At 35.4% G+C, this 18,595-nt stretch overlaps 3 protein-coding genes across 4 annotated transcripts; 1 reads left to right on the top strand and 2 right to left on the bottom strand.

Moving 5' to 3' along the window:
* Positions 1 to 239: 239 nt before the first annotated feature.
* Positions 240 to 3,583, bottom strand: LOC133669918 (F-box protein At1g55000-like). Its single transcript, XM_062090251.1, has 2 exons — positions 2,906 to 3,583; positions 240 to 1,164 (listed from the first exon to the last, which is right to left on the bottom strand). The coding sequence occupies exons 1-2, from the start codon at positions 3,536 to 3,538 to the stop codon at positions 796 to 798; spliced, it is 1,002 nt and encodes a 333-aa protein (XP_061946235.1). The 5' UTR covers positions 3,539 to 3,583; the 3' UTR covers positions 240 to 795.
* A 2,381-nt stretch (positions 3,584 to 5,964) lies between these two features.
* Positions 5,965 to 10,223, bottom strand: LOC133669868 (protein AUXIN RESPONSE 4). The gene is made up of 2 exons (XM_062090194.1): positions 8,910 to 10,223; positions 5,965 to 6,447 (listed from the first exon to the last, which is right to left on the bottom strand). Exons 1-2 carry the CDS (start codon positions 10,146 to 10,148, stop codon positions 6,199 to 6,201), a joined length of 1,488 nt encoding a protein of 495 aa, XP_061946178.1. The 5' UTR covers positions 10,149 to 10,223; the 3' UTR covers positions 5,965 to 6,198.
* A 790-nt stretch (positions 10,224 to 11,013) lies between these two features.
* Positions 11,014 to 17,859, top strand: LOC133670074 (aminopeptidase P2). 2 transcript variants are annotated; one of them, XR_009834007.1, is made up of 14 exons: positions 11,014 to 11,434; positions 11,950 to 12,075; positions 12,173 to 12,292; positions 12,644 to 12,919; positions 13,192 to 13,364; positions 13,739 to 13,987; positions 14,610 to 14,761; positions 14,849 to 15,039; positions 15,314 to 15,422; positions 15,557 to 15,711; positions 16,451 to 16,543; positions 16,877 to 16,957; positions 17,331 to 17,471; positions 17,589 to 17,859. XR_009834007.1 is itself a non-coding variant. In XM_062090499.1 (13 exons), the coding sequence occupies exons 1-13, from the start codon at positions 11,105 to 11,107 to the stop codon at positions 17,400 to 17,402; spliced, it is 2,127 nt and encodes a 708-aa protein (XP_061946483.1). In that variant the 5' UTR covers positions 11,014 to 11,104; the 3' UTR covers positions 17,403 to 17,549. The 2 variants fall into 2 exon arrangements, 1 of the variants encoding a protein (XP_061946483.1); XM_062090499.1 differs by lacking the exon at positions 17,589 to 17,859 and having other exon boundaries at positions 17,331 to 17,549.
* Positions 17,860 to 18,595: the final 736 nt, after the last annotated feature.

Here is an 18,595-nt window from a genome sequence, read left to right as displayed (position 1 = left end):
CCTTCGAAAAAAACATCATAAAATGATTTAAAAACCATATTTGTCAAGATGAGAGACAAGGGGGTTTAAAGCCTAATATTTACATCGTTTCAAAGATTTTTTTTAAAAATAAAAAATCAAACTTGAATTAACCTGCTTGTCCTGCAAACATGCAACCCCAGTCACCTCCGGATTAGATTGTATAACTATGATTGAAAGAGTTGTTAAATGATAATAAAACAACAGTGTTGAATACAATCCAAAAAAAACGTAGTGATGCATTGGCAAAACAAGGTATTTTACATGGACAAACAAAGAAAACCATCCTTACAAATGAAATTGATGATGGTTTTTGACTAATTGGGGTTTCAGACAATATTACAGTCTCACAGTAAAGCAGCACTTCAGAAGATATGACTATGAACTCCTTCGACATCTCGCATATAAATTTGGACAAATTCATTTCTCATGTCATGAGAATATATATCCATACAAGACCAGCATTAGGCAGGTGGAGATCCAACATTACGAACTCGGTTGTAGGATCCGAGCATATGAAGCTCGAGGGACCATTACACAGTTGAGAAAAGGAAAGCCAAAACTGTGGAAGTTGGCTACAGCATAGGCACAACAGAAGCTTTAACATCGTCATCTGATTGAATTGAAGAGCAAATATCCCAGGGAAAGATGAAAATGATGGTAACAACTTGGAGTTTGTTTACATTATACAGGTTATGGAAAATCCCAAACCATATATGGAAGGAATTTGATTCAGAGCAGTACTTACTAGGTGCACTGCGTGTTTCATATTTCCAGCTAGCCCAGCCCTGCATCCCTCTCCCACCTAAGGTCTGCTGAAAATTCTGTGAGTGCAGCTCGAGGGTCACCATTTGAAATAGACCAGTAGTATTGAGCAGTTCCATCATCAACTTGCATGCTTCTCTTCAAGGAATCAATAACCCTTCTTTTGCCATGGTCAGAGGATGATCCCTTTGACATTAGCTTTTCATCAGGCTTGCCTTCTGGATATAATACTGCCACTTCTCTTTTCGCATAGGTATCCAACTCTATGTAGCATGTCTCATTTATGAGAAGGTTTGGATTGATTATGGGGATCAACAACCTCTCCCTTGAATATATGCCATGGTCACTCGTCATGTTATTTATCCGTTTTATATCCATGACCTGTGTAAACAAGGAAAAGATCTGAAGCTCATATCACATTGTTCAACCAAGAAACAAATTAAAGAAATGGTATTTTGCAAAGTTGGCATTTTAGTCTAGAAAAAAATAGCAACTCAGACTCATTAGGGGCAATAGAATGTAGTGATGCACTGGATTTAGTCCAGATTGAACCTTTTTACAGGATAATTTACCCATCATTTATCTAGAAAGATTAACACAACCAATATGATGCAGTACAAACTTCTAGTGGGCATTACATGAGATTTTCGTTGCAAATTATAGTTTATCTTTCAGTTGATACAAAGGTTTCACTGTTATCGCTGCTTACCATAATCAAAAGATGGGCTTAAATCTGCTTTAACCGAGTGATATGGCATGGCCTTTATGTAAAATAAGTATCAACCCTAATCCTTCTTATCCTGTTTACTCACTGGCAACCACTCAACCATTAAGCCATGAGTAAGCCACCAGCACCTTTACCAACAAAACAATAAAGGTGTGAACAGTAGAATGGCCAGGTTCATCAAATAAGTGGTATCACTGAGCTTGTTACCCCTTGTGCCTTTGTAAATGACATGTTGTTCTGTTCATTGCTTCTACATAGAATTTGTAATTTACTTGGTTGATATCAGATCAACCTCTTGAACTCTTACTTTCATTCTAATACAGATAGTCTTGACCCAATAAAATATAAGCTGCAAATCCTCGCATCCTAATCAGGAAAATATCATCCCTTTACATATCCTTTTAATGGAAAATATACTGCTCTAGGAAACCAATAACCGGTTCCAACTCTCATCCCTTTACATGTTAATCATTTTGATAAAAATAAATAAATAAATACTGCTCTCGAAACAAATCTCATTGCAAAGAGTAAATTCTTCGATAGCAAAACCAATCACGTGCAAAATGGAGGACATACTGTGATAGCAACTTTCATGGTACCAATTGCTTTGACTACTATGATGATTAACATATCCATCCAACTCTCCAACTCTTTGCAAAACATCAATTAATTTTCAAAAAATGGCAATCAAGGATGCCTATCTGACTCCCCTTTTAATGAGCCCGTTATCTTTTAACTTCTTATCATATTGATCTACAGAAACCAACCCCTAAAACACGAGTTTGCTTATTATGAATTGCCCAACTTCATCTACCATCCATGCTAATTCCCCATAAATTCACCTAAATATCACCATCATCTATCCCTTAAATTTCTTTGAAGTTACATATCAAAATCTCGGAAGCAAAACCCAAACCAATGCTATCACCAGCTAACTCATCCAAAAACCCCAATACCAAATTACTAACATGTGTGTGTGTGTACAAACTCCCTAGACTTCATATCTATTAAAACCCCACAATTCTCCCCTTTCAATAAACCAAATGAAAACGAGTAAAGGCAAAGGGCAAAAGCCAAAACTTTCCAATCCCATTTCTCAATTACCTGACCACTCTAAAAACTAGCAAAAAAGCAATCATATCACAAAAACCTCATTTCCCATATACCAAAAAATAAAAACTTTTCCAATTCTACAAAGACGAGAATCGTATCGCAACCATGCCAGAAAACCACAATATCTACTTTATCCAAATCTACAAACAAAAAAAGCATATCCCAAGATACCCACATACAAAAAACCAACCTTTCTTTACTTCCAAATCTACAAACAAAAACAAAGATGTAACAAGAAAACCATTAACCAGGAACCAAAAAGTTTCCAACTTTGTTGATTACCTGAACAGAATACTTAACAGCAAGACTAGCAACAGAATCCCCTTTAACAATCTTATGTGAAATAGCAAACTTCCAAATCCCACTATCTCTCCAAAAACTTCCAGACACGGGCTTCCCCACTATATCCTTCAACTTCCATGGTTCCATAAAAGCAGGCCTCACAATCTCATCACCAGAAGCCATATCTCTCCACAGCTTGCAAACACAGCTTGCACGTGCCAAGTCTCGAGCTCCAAGCTTTCGTAAGATCATAATTAGTGTATCCCTGCAAGTGAAGACTTCAAGAAGCACGTGCGAGTCCATTTTCTTGGTGGTTTTGGTATTGGTGGGGGGTGAATCGAGAGAGAAAGATGTGGGGGCAGCCTTGTGTGTGTGAAAAGGGTTGTAATTGAAGAGAAAATCTCTCTCTTTAATTTCTATTGGTTTGTAAAAGGGAAATGAGTTTTTGTTGTTGTTGTTGTTGATGGTGGCGTTTTTGGTGGTTGCTGTGGTGGTTTTGGTTGTAGTTGTGTCGGTGTTGGCGTTAGTGATGGTGGTTGGGATTTGATGGTCAGTTGGGCAGGGAGAGGGAGAAACCGGGGGCTTCTTTTTGGGAAGAGGGTAATAGTAGAAAAGGGAGTCCGTGCCATCCATCGGTCAAAACAAAGCCGTGTTGTTTTGATTAGCATGCTGTGCGGTGCTATTTTTATCGAGGGAGGGCCTGAGGACAGGGATGGTCATTTGGCACGTGAGACTGGATTTTTAGGTGTATCGTAGCCGCACTGTGCCGCGTTAGCATGCAAACATGTGTAGTCTCGATAATTAGGACAAAGCCAACTTGAAAAATCCCTTTAAATTTTTATTCAGATTATAAGATTATAATTATTTTAAAAAAAATAAAAAGAATTATAAAATTTATTTAAAAAAACATTAATTTATGTTAATTTTTTAAATCTACAACCTCCAACCATTAGACTCACATCACTTTATTTAAAAAAAGTCATAAAACTCAATTTCTAGTTAATTACGTGTTAAGAAAAAAATTAAAAAAAAAATTAATTATACAAGAGGACTACAAAAAATAATCAGTGGAGTAAAAAAAATGTAAAAAATCACAAAGTTAAAAAGAAAATAAGTAAAAACATATGATATCAATATGTGTTAACATTTCAAACCCTTGTCAATATGTAAAAATTATAAAATTTAATTTTCAATTAATTAAATAATAAATGATTAACTTGAAAAAAAAATATTGATTACACAAAAGGATCCAAAAAAATTAAGAATTAAAATTAAAATACAAAATAATTCTTTTTTATTGAAGCATGTAATTGAAAGGGAAAATTAACTAAATAAAAAGACTCAAAAAAACAATCAACAGAATGAGGATCAAAATAAAAAAAATAAAAAATAGTTTTTTGATTGAAAGATAAAATTAAAAAAAAATCAATTTAACAAAATACTTATAAAAAATAATAAATAATAAATATCATATTGAAAAATATAATATTTTATAAATTGAGATTGAATGATAAAATTTAAAACAAATAAAACTTTTATAAAACAGTCAAGAAATAAATAGAAATAAAAAAAATTAAAGATTGAAGTTGAAATACCAACAACAGAAAATGTCAAACTATAATTTTTAAGGAAAAAAATAAAATAAAATAAAAAGCTCACCGACTATAAACTGGACCACCAACGTTGACTGGAGTTGCTACTAGGAAGAAGGCACAACAATGCTTCCAACAACATGACTAAATGATATTTTTAGATGTTGTAAGGCATCACACACGCTTGCGAGTATGCCATATGTGCCCCAATATATTTTTAATTTTTTATGAAAAGACTCATATGCTTCTAAGTTAACCCGACAATAATAATAAAAAAAGCTTTGTCAGAAGATAAAAAAAACCCTTTAAACCAATTTTATTTTTCTGTATTTCTAATAAACGTTTTGGTTGTTTCACTGTATTTTTTATTTTGTTTTATATTTGATCAAATACAAAATAACCCTTCATCTTACATGATAATAATAATAAAAAAACCATTTAAAAATATCAAATTACCCTTGAACACCACCGGTATCAAAAATTTTATTTTTAAAAATATTTCATTATTTTTACTATATTTTAAAGTACGAAAACACATACTTGTTTCTAATTGATTTGATAATATCTAATGCAGAAACCTTAATACCTCCAATAGCCCAACAAACAGAGCCAATAAGTCTGGATGTATAGTATTTCTCAATCCTATTTCTCAAACCCTAATTAATTTGATAAAGGTCTTGCCAATTTTTTTTTTAACAAACAGTGTTAATTTAAAATAAAATAAAAGATATTGGTATTGCATCGGCCGCAAAGCATTTCACAGAAATCAGCAAAGAATTTGTGCATTGCGCGGGTGTGTCTACGACTAGTCTACTCTTTCTGTAAAACACCAAAATTGGGATAATGGTGAATTGATGGAAGTCCAATGACAGAATATCTTTTATTGAATTTTCAAAGTTCAAGATTCGATGATAAGGATGTAATTGAAAGAAATTTAACAAGTTTTCAAAGAATCAAATTGAAAGAACAATCCTAAGATAAATTTCTGGGCAGATTCGAGATGGTACCGAGCTTCCGGGTGATGAGATTTGCTTGAAAGCACTTTCTTGCCTCTTATCTGCATCTTTCTCCCCAACAAGATTAGAAAATTGGAATCCATGTAGAAGATCTGCAAAGGCAATCTGTGATTGTTGACTGATATGGAATTTGACTTATCTTCTCCCTGAAACGTGGTCGTTAGACTTACTATTTGACGATTTCTCTCTTAAACTGATGTTGCGTCGTTTTGGTGAGGAGAAATTTAGGTTCTTCAGCTTCCATCTTTCCAGTTCTCTGGTCTCTCGAGAGAAGCCTTTTCTTTTCCAAAAAAATCAGGGTTTACAAGAAGAAGAAATTAGGGATTTTGTTTTCTGCAAGCCCTGGGATCACCGCAATTTCTTGTGATGATCTTAGTCCATTATAAAAAGTTGATTTTTAAAATATTTTTAATCATCACATTAAAATATCCAAAAATACTAAAAATATTAATTTAAAACAAAAAAAATCATTTTTTTTCAAAAATACCTTTGCACCGGAAAACAAACAGTGCCTTAGTATTACAAACTCCTGCCATGGTTGAAACGATCGTGTCCATCAAGGTGTTGGGATATCAGGAAAGTGTGAACAGACCAGGTATTCGCTGAAGACGGTAATGTAATGCTTGAAACCAAACATTGGTTTCCACAAATATTGTCTGCTGAATCAAAAAAAGACGAAAAAATATCAACTGCCCCATCCATGACCAAGCCCATATGCATCCATGTAACCAGCTCCATGAGTCTGAGCATGACCATGACCATCATGATGGCCGTGACCACCATGGCCGTGATGGTGGTGATGACCATCCTTTGCCTCGTCAAGCATTTTCTGTATATGCTCCGGAATAGGTTCTTCTTCAACTCGCCTAACTGATTTTGGCAAGGAGGAAACAAATTTAACAATATTCTCAGCTAGCTCATCAGCAGCATTTTCCTGAGATCACCAAAACAAATTGAAAACTAGACTTAGAATACAAGGAATTCATCACTAGCCCTGGTGATAGTAAAAAGATCAACAGAAACTCAATGTACAATTTTATGAATCATGTTCCTTGTCAAATTCTATTTTTAAGTATAGTGCTGAGCATCTATGGAAAGATAGGATATATCTTCTAACAATCTATATATGTTAAGGTTTATTTTGGCTGTTAAAATATCTGGGGACAAATTCACAATTTGCAATCAGCTCATCGAATTGGGAGGACAGTTTCAAGAAGGCAGATAAATTCCTGTTAAAGTACCAATTAGGGATGAGATGATTCAAGAAGAACAGATAAGTAACATCGAGAACCTGAAATCTAATCATCACGACAATTATTCTCCAGTTCAATTTGGTTGGTGATGCACTCTGTTTATGAAATAGTAGGAAGTAGTCATTGTTCATCGAAGTCAGCTCCAAACCAATCTTATACATCAATCAGTAGTCCTTAGTACAAACTAAATGCTGGCATCTCTAGAAACTACCAGCAATGCTCCACTACACTCTACTTCAACCTAAACGATTTATTATCCGTAATACAAACTAAATGCAAGATTTCAAATGTTTTATTACTTTGAAATCCTAAACTTGTTTTGTTAATTTTTATGAATGTGGTACAGGAAAACCCAAGCAGAAACCTTTGTTGATGCACCCACACCACTGTTGGCTTGCTGCTCTAGGCGATGGGATTGTTTGAAGTCATTATCGAGCAATACTCTTTCATGGAATCAGAGTCAGTTGTTGCTAGGCTCTTTGATAGAAAGGACGATGATACTGTCTAAAATAGGATAGGGCAAGGCAACTGCTTCAAATCTTCCCACTGACGGAGGAAGAGAGCCAGGGGCATGTGCAGAACAGGAGGCCACCATTCATATAAGAAGTATAAGATGGTCCACATTATACAACAAATCTTGGGATTGAATCTTCAATATCAAATTTAAGAGCAGCAAGACAAAGCTAGTGAGAAGGAATTACATGAAAATTGAAATAATTAGGTAAATCACAGGAGTGAAAGAGAGAGAGGTTAAGGGGGGTGGCGGTTGAAACAAAAATAAAAGGGAAAAGGTGTCTTAGGGTTTAGTTGAGTTTCTATTTATACCCCTTGTATTTTTAGTTGGGTCAAATTTGGTTGAGCTGGTTCAATAGGTTTCAGCTTTGTGAAACAGAAACTGAACTGGACTGAGTGATTTTTTTGTTTTTAAATCGGGTTCTTTAGTTTTTTCTCCCGGTTCGGTTTTTTCAGTTGTTTTTTTATCAGTTTTTTCGGTTGATTGGTTTTTTTTGACACACCTATGTGTGTTAGAGCTCTGTCAAACTATACAATGTCTAAGATCAAGCAAGTATAGAGATTAAAATGTGAAGATTTAGCCTCTGTCACTAAGTGAAAAACTTATTAAAAGCAACTAGGCTCATATCATTCCCTCCACTACATTCATTTCTCCATAAAAGAGTGTTACATTATGTTCTCTCTTCGTCACATGATAGGTTCAAGGTCTCTGGTAGAAAATGAACAAAAACGAGTTAAAATGCAGGTTTAAAACATCGAAAGGAAAATTGAGAAGATGGGTAAAGGAGGCTTTGGTTTATTTGTGATTTCCTCTTATTAGTCAAGACATTAAATGGGCATGCAGACACCCAGATAAATTCTAATTCCTCAGCAAATAATTCGAATTGACAAACAGAGCCATTACAAAAGCCAAGATCAAGCCCAGTTCTTTCACTGAAAAGACTAGGTAAATCTTATAGAAAACCTAACACTTTTTATGAAACTCTTTTCAAAGACCTGTGAGGTTATGTTTTTTGGAAATTTTGTTGTGAGAACATCCAGAATTTGCAACCAGCTCATTGGAATGGGAGGACAGTTTTGACAAAGCAGACAATTTGCTCTTTTCATCAGTTGGGGACGAGTTAAGAGGAAAAATTATAAATAACATCTAGAAAATGGATCAAATCATCCAAAAAAATCTTTCCTAGTTACATCTGGTTAGAAAACCAGGGACATGTTTGAGAAACATAGGCAAGCAGTCATTTTTCATTGACGGTGGCTCCAAACATGCTGTATATGTCAATCAGTAGCTCAATAATTCGGACCTAATTGTAGGGAACTCTAATATCCAACATAGTCCAGCAACCAAAGTCTCCACTAACCCCAACTTCAACCGATACTAAATGGTTACATATGATTCGATAATGGGTTTTACCTTATGCACATTGTTAAATGCCATTCATTCTAGTTATCTGTCAAACAATCAAGATCCAAGATCAGCCATTGGTCTATGCGTTCATATAGAACCATTTTCACCAAGCATGATGCGAATCCAAAAACATCCATTGTAAACTAAAATTTAAAATTTATGCTCTCACAAATCACCATACGCAGTTAAAAACATACAATACAGCACAGTAAGAATTCTCACCTGAGGCCAGCGCCCACCAGTGTGTGTGACAAATTTGGCCTGTGGAAGCGCATCGGCTACCTTACGTCCCTCCTCGTTCCATTCCTTTGACCAACCACTACACCAAACAACCTGCATTGGGATTCCCTTTACCCCATCCAAACCACCCCATTCTGCAATATCAAAACTTGAATTCAATTTCTTGCCTGTAGCCACAACAGCTCTCCTCCCATCCCTCCCATTCAACATCATTCTATGTGCCGCCACATCCAAACCACCAATCCCCCTTGAGCAACACATTCTAATCAACCATTCGTACACAAAATTAACGCCTAAAACAACCTCTCTGACCACTGGCACTTCCAAAACACACAAAGGCAAAGCCGGCCTCAACCCTGTATCAACCAGAGTCACACTCCTAATCGATTCTGAATTCTTCAAAACCCAATTCGCCACCATTCCTAAACTCGAATCGTGCAAAACCAAATGCACAGGAGCTAACCCCAATGTCTCAATCACTTGGCCTAAAACCAAGCCCATCTCTTCACTACCCAATACAATAGGCTTAACAACACTCTTTTTTTCACTATAATGAGACACAATCTCCTCATACGGAATCTGTCCAGTTTCAACCATGTTATCAAAAGCCCAAAAAATCCCCTTTTCTTTAATCAGTGCATAGGCGTCCTTAAACCTCTCGAAAACTCCATTTCCTCTCTCTTCACTAGCTTCCATAAACTTATCAGAAAACCCATTTCCAGGTAAATCAAACACAACCCCATGAACCCCTTTTGAACCCAAAAGGTCTAAAACTTTCCTAAAAGAAAATGAACTTAGACCCAACCCATGAACAATCACAACTTTTTCACTCACAAAATCTCTTCGACCACTCTCTAACACAAAAACCTCACTTGATGGCTGGTTTTGAGCCAGTTGGACTTTAATTGTACGCCCCTTTGAGTAGTGTTGGCGTAGTGGGGTGGAGAGGGAAAGGAAGAAACTTTTGGGGTCTGGATTTGAATAGAGAGAGGACAAACCAACAGCTAAAAAAGTGACAAGTGAGACTGAGACAGTGAAATAGAACCAGAAAACAAAAGGGTTGATCTGTGTCTGTGTCTGTGCTTGTGTTTGTGGTTTAGTTTGTGTCATTGGCTTTGGTTTTGGCTTTCGTTTTGGATCTTTAGAAGGTGAAGTTGGTTCCTCTGTTGGTTCTCGGTCATTTTGAGGTTGTATTTCTGGTTCCTCTGTGATTATGGCCATTGTTAATGTTAAGAGACAAGAAGAGATCTATCGATCGAGAACTGCAAATTACACTACAAAAGTTAAAAAAGGGAGGAATTTCAAAGAAGTTATCGAAATTTTAAAAAAAGTTACACTTACATTCCAGTCTCCTATATATGGTAGATATTTCAAATTAACCATCAAACTAAATTGTCTTGTAATTGTACCATTCAACTATTATTATTCCACCAATATAATCTTTTTATTGGCTTGAAAAAGGATAATGGAATATATTAATTTTCACCCCCTAATTTATATTATGTACAAAAATTTATTTATAATACAGTATTCCATGCCAAAGTATATCTTTAATAAAAAAATTTCATTAGAAAAATAAATAAAAATACAATTTGGATATTATAAACGCAACTTAATATCTTTCTATTTTCATTTGATTTTGAAAAATCACTAGGATTAAATTTAAAAAGTATTATTACTAGTAGAACAAAAAAAATATCTTATTTTAATTATAATATAATTTTCTTTTTTTCCTTGAAGAATAGATATTGAATTGATTAATACTTTATAGTATTTTTATTTTAATGATTAAGATATTCCTAATAAAATCCAAGATTAAATCTTTTTTTTTCAAATTTTTAACAAATCATTTATACATACACAGTGTGTGTTTGTGTGTATAAGAAAGATTTTGCTTCCAATTAGTCTTCTTTTGACTTGAAAGAACATGAAAATAAACCAATTCCGTTAACTTTTCCAAATAGAACATGAAAGAGGGACCACAATGATAAAATAGTAATCATTAGGTAGCATAATTGAAAGAATCTACTGTTGACAAAAATCCTAAACAGGGTGTCGTTTATGAGGTATCATCATGATTTCCTGCAAGAAATAAAAAAAGGAGTGAACTTTGTTGCTCTTTACACTAAAAAAGACCTTATCTTTCCCTTCAATTTCTCTCTGTGAGTTTCTCTAACATGCACTCAATCCCATTACCAGCTGTGATGCATCCTCTCTCTCTCTCAGCTTCTTCTCGCTTTCTCTCTCAAAAACTTTTAATTCCAAGTTCCTTTTTTTCAAATTTCAAAACAACCCACCAAAGATTTGACAAAAATTTCACTAAAGTCCCTATCATTATCAGAAATTGCACTAGCCCTCCAGTCTCTGCAAAACCATCTTCACAAATTAGATGGAGCCGTGCAAAAAAGTCGGAACCGGATGAGAAGCTTCAAGCTCTACGTGAGTTGTTTTCTAAGCCTGGGATTGGTATTGATGCTTATATTATACCTTCTCAGGATGCTCACCAAGTAAGGCTTTTTTGGCTAAACTTTTATTTGGGTTTCTGTTTTTGGTGTATTTTTTTTGTTAAAATTCAATTGGGTTTTGGATGTTTTTATGCATTTGCATTGGTGTTTGAATGTTATAGTGATTTGAAGTTGTAGGGGTGCATGCTGGGAATTTATGATATGCAGCTAAAGTCTATTTGTCTTGGTGTATTTTTGTTTGAAGTTAAAGGGGTTGTTTTGTTTTTTACTATCGTATTGAAAAAATGGTGCTTTCCGGTGTTTTTAGTCGTAGAATTTGGAGTTTTTATGAAATGGAATTATGCTCTTTGTGTGTGTTTGTTGAATTATAATAGTTCAGCTTATTAATCACTCTAGTGTTAGCTAATTTTGTGTTTTTTGAATGTTATTAATGAATTATTGATACTAGAGCATCTGCATTTGCTGGATATGCTTTAGGATTGTCCGGCTTTTTTTTTCTACGATATACTGGGGCTTTGTAATTACTTCTAATTAGCCTTTCCCATTGTGGTTGCTAGAGTGAATTCATTGCTGAATGTTATATGCGGAGGACGTATATATCAGGGTTCACTGGTAGTGCCGGCACTGCTGTTGTCACAAAGGAGAAAGCAGCACTTTGGACAGATGGTCGATATTTTCTCCAGGTTTGAAAGAATAGTTTATTTTTAATTAAAGTGTAGTTTGTGTTTCCAACTGGAGATGAAATAGTATTTTTAATTTTTGTTTTCCTATAATGATTAGGCTGAGAAGCAATTGAATTCTAATTGGATTCTCATGCGGGCTGGTAATCCTGGAGTCCCGACAACAAGCGAATGGCTTAATGATGTTTTGGCTCCTGGGGCCAAAGTTGGTGTTGATCCTGTGAGCAATTTCTCAACCTGCTCCAATTGAATTCCCCTAGTTTCCTGCTCGTATGTTTCTGGTGTAAATTTACGTTGAAGTTCTGGTATTCATTACTTGATCATCATTCATTGGTTTTTAGCACATGTTGAATCATTCTGTTTCTGCAAGTGAGCTTGTGCGGATTTTGCTTGCAAACTTTTTTCCTTCTATTGGAATAATTTGCTTTCCAAATGTTAATTGTTCTAATCATTCCTTCCACTCAATTTTTGTGTCTATAACCATCAGTTTAGTTATGATATGCATTAACTCTATCATTCTTCAACCTTGCCAATGTATGATGCCATGTCTTTGACTTTGTGAAGGGAGCAGTTTCTTTTCTCTTTTGATGCTGCCGAGGAATTGAAAGAAGCTATAGCTAAGAAAAATCACAAATTGGTTTACCTGTACAATCCAAATCTCGTGGATGAAATATGGAAGGGATCAAGGCCAATGCCTCCAAACAAACCAATAAGAATACATGAACTAAAATATGCTGGTGTGGATGTTGCATCAAAGTTGTCTTTCCTGAGGTCCGAGCTCCTTGATACTTGTTCATCTGCAATCATTGTTTCCATGCTTGATGAAATTGCCTGGTTGCTGAATTTGGTAATTGCTTCTGCCCCTTCTTTTTTGGACACGTTCTCTTAAACATTGCAGCAGTAGAGGTGCTTGCAAACCTTATCTTTACATTACTGTAATCTTTGCTACTTCAAAACTAATCTAAAATAATGTCAGTGCCATTGTATTCTGAAATTTTTATTGATTTGTCAAACTTACACAAAGCAAGAATTCAATTATAAGTTAGTCGTTCAATTATACTTCCTAATTCTGTACTTGTTATTTCTAAATGATGATCTGTCTATCTATTTATTCTGCAGAGAGGAGGCGATGTTCCTCATTCACCTGTTATGTATGCATACTTAATCGTAGAGGTTGATGGAGCCAAATTATTTGTGGATAACTCTAAAGTCACGCCAGAAGTGTTGAATCATCTGAAGAATGCAGGTGTTGAATTGAAGCCATATGACACCATCCTTTCTGAGATAGAAAGGTAAATGCTATAGCTTTTTTCTTTCTTTCCAGCAGCACAGGAAACGTTCCATGTATTATTGCTGGATATTATCAGGTAGAAGTTACTCTCTATGTTCATGATTAAAGAAGCTTGTTTCTATTGATGAATGGACAACTAGTCTGGCTGTCAACATTTTATATGCCTATGTTAAACTGGTGTCTGTGAGACAAAATGAAGTGTGCCATGTTTCATAATATGTACATAGATGCCTATACAGATGTGTAGCATAGTCTAGAATGTGTGATTTTGTCTCTGGCACTGGACTTGGACTTGCTTCTTCTTATATATGCTGGCAGCCGGGCAGGCTTATTATGTGACCATACTCTGAAATATGCATTTTTTTTCTCTTTCAGTTTGGCTGCAAAAGGGGCTGAACTTTGGTTTGATACGTCTTCAGTTAATGCTGCTATAGTCAACACATATAAGTCTGCCTGTGATAGGCATTTTGAAATCCATGCAAGTGATCGTAAAGGTAACTTACATAATGGTTCCAATAATCAATCTTGGGGACCTTCTGGAGTTTACAGGGCTTCACCCATCTCTCTAGCAAAAGCTGTGAAAAATCCTGCTGAGTTAGAAGGCATGCACAATTCTCACTTAAGGTACTTACCTCTGTCATTGGAACCTATTTTGTGTTCATGATTGTGAAAGCTGCATTGTATGTTATTGTCTGTCCAACACTTGAATGTTGTGTTAATTGAATTCCAGGGTTGGGTATTCTGCACAAATTAGCATGCCTTAAAAACTGAGATTGAAAATGGTGTTATTCATCAAAGGTCAAATTTTCCGAGCAGTTTTATACGCAATTACATGAAGTCAAAGCTTCTGTCTTTTCTGCATCTACTCATTTGATTCTCTCTCCTCCTTGGAAGAACTTTCAATAAAATTATCTTGAAAAATGAAGCCTCATCCATATGTGTTGTTAGTATACACCATCTTAAATGTGTGGAATAAAATTTTATGGTTTGTTAACCTTGAGAATTTTTTGTATCTCGTTATGTCTGTTGTTATCATGCCAAATTTGTGGAATTCTTAGTGAGAATGATATCATGCTTTGGATGAAATTTTCTAGAAAAGATGCAAGTGAGCACAGGATAATGGTTCTTTAAGGATGAAAAGCATCTGCATCTTCAGTTCTATACCTGTTTGTATAATTTTTACTTGCCAAAAAATAATAGCTAATGACGTTTACAACACATGCTCATTGTGATACTTAATATGCAGGGATGCAGCTGCTCTAGCAGAGTTTTGGGTCTGGCTGGAAGGGGAAATTGACAAGGATGTGAAACTAACGGAGGTAGATGTCGCAGACAGACTTCTTGAATTCCGTTCAAAGCAGGCTGGTTTCATTGATACTAGCTTTGATACAATAAGTGGTATTTTAACTTTTTTGTAATTCGTAACACATTGAAAAGGATCATTATTATAATCTGTTTCATTATTAGGATGATCTGATCTTGCAGGTTCTGGAGCAAATGGTGCTATCATACACTACAAACCTGAACCAGAGAGTTGTAGTGTTGTGGATCCAAAAAAGCTCTTTTTATTAGATAGCGGAGCTCAATATGTTGACGGAACAACTGACATAACAAGGACAGTTCACTTTGGGGAACCTACTGCACGAGAAAAGGAATGCTTCACTCGGGTTTTGCAGGTGCTGGATCTTTTTTGGTCTAATTCATATATAGTACATGCCCAGGGTTGCACCATATGAAGGGGCTTTGAGGGGAACAGATAATTTGGCATCATAGGTTACAAAATTATTATTTAGACTGATAAGATTTATGCCATAAAATCCTCCCTCCCTCTGAAGCATACCACTTTGGATACATTTGTCTCTATGATTTATGTACAATGAATATATTTGTTTTTTCTTACTTTTTTTTATGGAACAATTTGATATCTTCTAATAAACTATGACATTTCAGGGTCATATAGCTCTGGATCAGGCAGTATTCCCCGAAAATACCCCTGGTTTTGTATTGGACGCATTTGCCCGTTCATCTCTTTGGAAGATAGGGCTTGATTACCGGCATGGTACTTGTCCTGCCAATTTGTAACTGGACTTAATTTGTGAAGGGAAATTTTGTGAGGGGATACATTTCTGACTTGATTTGAGGAGGAAGAATAAAGTTTTAATTCACATGCTCCTTCTTCCTTCAATCTATTAGGTACTGGGCATGGTGTGGGAGCAGCATTAAATGTTCATGAAGGTCCTCAAAGTATTAGCTTTCGATTTGGAAATATGACTCCCTTGCAGAAAGGAATGATAGTAAGCAATGAACCAGGGTACTATGAAGATCATGCTTTTGGCATTCGAATTGAGGTACTATAATAATCCAGCTACATCTCCTTGGATTAGAAAATCTACCGTAGCTACAACATCACTTGATTGTTTGACTCTAATAATGAGTTTGTCAATTTCATTTGAAACTTGCGTCTAGTATTTCTTGGTTGGGGCCTTAATGATATTTTTTTCTCAAGGATCATGCACCATAAATACAGTGATAGAAAAGAGAGAATCTGTACTGTAATACAAATAGATGCAGAACAACCACATTATCAATGTAGTTTGAAGGAAGCATGGTTTCTCTGTCATTGACACTCTGGGGAATTCTGTATACTTGATAGTCATACTTCAACAATACTTTATTTGCTGTAAACCTTGAGTTGGTGTTTGGGAAATTTGTTTGAATTCTCTTTTGTTTCATGTCATGATTGGATGGGCAGTAGGCTTATTGCTTTGTAGAAATGTCCAGTGCTTGGTAGACACACAAAGTGTAGGGGGACTCATGCAGCCAGCCCTAGAGTTGTATATTCTATTAGCTTAGTTGAGCATATGCCTTAGCACACTCCATATACCCCTGTGAGCTTCCATGCCCCATGCAAACCCACTTGGACATATGTACTCTGCTTGGCCTTGTTTGTACATTTATTTGGATATTGTTGATGGTACAGTTGATATTTGTTGCCTTTGTCCACTGTTCTGCTTAATGGTTGATATATAACATCTTCCTCATTATTCATGCATTTTCTTGTGTTTAATCTTGGTTCTCTTCTTGCAGAATCTCCTTTGCGTTAAACAGGTTGACACCCCAAACCGCTATGGAGGAATAGAGTATTTGGGATTTGAAAAACTCACTTACGTCCCCATCCAGGTATGCTAGTGATCACCTGGTAAAGTTTAACATGTGAATTGTGAAGTTGTCAAAGAGACAAAAGTATTGAATTTTCCTTTGTTTACACCACAACAGAGAAATTGAACCTCGGCCGGAACTTAAGTTAAAGTGAGAATATAACCTTAGGTTGCTAGAATAGTTGATTTTATTTGGTATCTTATTTTGATCTCTCATCTTGATTATTTTTTTTGTAGCATTTATCTCTTGAATTTTGTGTTTTGGATACACTCTATCCCTAGATTTATGTTTTACGAAGCAGTAATTATATTCCAGTTCTTGCTTGTCACGAACTTCTGTCACTGGTCATTGCAGACTAAGTTAGTAGACTTGTCCTTGCTCTCTGTTGCGGAGGTTGATTGGCTCAATAATTACCATGCGCAAGTTTGGGAAAAGGCAAGTACACATCAACCAATATTGTAAACGGTCGTATGCTTCTATTGTAGTTACAATTTACTTGCACATAACTGATTGTATCATAAGAGAAATGGAGAAGAAAGAAAAGCATTGATGTTTCTTTATTTGTAACTTAGAAGTTGGTCTATGAATTTGTTGACAATGTTTTAGTTCAATTTGTGCTTCTCATCAACGAGGCTGAAACCTGAATAGCTTTTGGGCACAATCCATGCCACCAATCAATCTGGGACAACACATTAAGCCTTTTTTCCCTCTACTTTTCTCCTCCTCCTCTTCTTTTTATATTGGCAATTTTTTTTTGGCAGATGGTTAGTCATTTACAATTACCCAGATTAACCATTGAGACTTGCAGGTTTCACTGCTGCTGGATGGTTCTGCTCGTGAATGGCTTTGGAATAACACACGACCGCTTGTCAAACAGTGATCCTGTCGTGTCCATCCATTGTTTCTTTTGGATTGCTGAGTGATGAGCTATCTGTACATGTAATATAAGGTATCATTTGTACTATACAGAGCTGTTTTTCCTACATGAATATTGAATGGTTGAAATATGAAGTGGGATTTGAGGAAATTTGTGAGCGGTTCTTTTGCTTTTTTTTAATGCATGCAGCTGGTGGTAAAGTATAGTAAATGGTTGCATTCAGCAGAAGGCTTATTTGAGGATTCAAGGAAAACTATTCCTGTTTGTGTGAAAAGCTTAGGAAATGGCTGATACATACAATTGTTGGCATTATTCAACACAGGGCTTGATTGCTAAAAAACTCATGTTTCCCATCTTTTGGGCCAAAGCCTAAGGGTCTCAATGTAAGAATGGTTAATATGCCCTGCGATTGGATTTCTAGACCCTTTTGTATTTATCACGTTTCCTTTCTCTCCACAAACGAAGTGTCCAAATCTTGGGAAGATTTTCCTCGAAACCAAACATCAAGCAAGGGACACCTGAAGTTGAAGCAATTTGCAATGAACCAATTCAAGAGCACAAAAAAAAAAAATTGTATTCTTTAATTTAATTTTTTACTTTTCTTTTTATAGAAAAGGGGGTTAAAAGCCCAAAGCACATTTTTCTATGAAAACAGTACTCTAAACATTTCAAAATCCCAAAAACTCCCATCTTAATTAGAGCTTCCCAATTTAGCTGTTGAAACAAGTTTCTTTCGAAGTATACCACGCACATTAGGTTTAAAACCAGATTTTCCCAAACAAGGCTGGCAGGTTGAATTGATTGACACGAGACCTAACAAGGGATATCTGGTTTTAAACCTAAAATTAGCTCTTCTCGTTTTGTTAAGTTCCCTGGGAGGCTAATTAATTACCATAATACTATTTATGACAAAAACGAAAAACTCATTATAACTGATTGATTACATCTTTTCCAAGAAAAACAACAACATGCTTTTAAAGCCCAACAATATGCTTTTAAGACCAAACCCGGGTACGGAAAGCAAGAACCTCATTGGTTAACCATGAAAATATAGCTTCCCTCGTTCAATTTCAGATTTCCTCTTCAAAAATTCTCAATTCAAATTTCATAAACCTCAAATTTCTATAATCATTAATTTATTAATATATAACCTGAACATTTATATTAATCTAAATAAAAAAACCATCATTAACTAA

This window comes from Populus nigra, chromosome 12, assembly GCF_951802175.1.
Source record: "Populus nigra chromosome 12, ddPopNigr1.1, whole genome shotgun sequence".
Taxonomy (NCBI): Eukaryota; Viridiplantae; Streptophyta; class Magnoliopsida; order Malpighiales; family Salicaceae; genus Populus; species Populus nigra.
The sequence above is the reverse complement of the archived record's forward strand: the minus strand, read 5'-3'. Positions and strand labels throughout refer to the sequence as shown.

Coding starts and splice junctions, on each gene's coding strand:
- LOC133669918 (XM_062090251.1), bottom strand. CDS start 3,538: ATGGATGGCACGGACTCCCTTTTCTACTATTACCCTCTTCCCAAAAAG. Junction 1,165..2,905: donor CTGTTAAGTATTCTGTTCAG/GTAATCAACAAA, acceptor TTGTTTACACAG/GTCATGGATATAAAACGGAT.
- LOC133669868 (XM_062090194.1), bottom strand. CDS start 10,148: ATGGCCATAATCACAGAGGAACCAGAAATACAACCTCAAAATGACCGA. Junction 6,448..8,909: donor CTGGTGGGCGCTGGCCTCAG/GTGAGAATTCTT, acceptor TGGTGATCTCAG/GAAAATGCTGCTGATGAGCT.
- LOC133670074 (XM_062090499.1), top strand. CDS start 11,105: ATGCACTCAATCCCATTACCAGCTGTGATGCATCCTCTCTCTCTCTCA. Junction 13,365..13,738: donor ATCCTTTCTGAGATAGAAAG/GTAAATGCTATA, acceptor TTTCTCTTTCAG/TTTGGCTGCAAAAGGGGCTG. Junction 15,712..16,450: donor CTTTTGGCATTCGAATTGAG/GTACTATAATAA, acceptor CTCTTCTTGCAG/AATCTCCTTTGCGTTAAACA.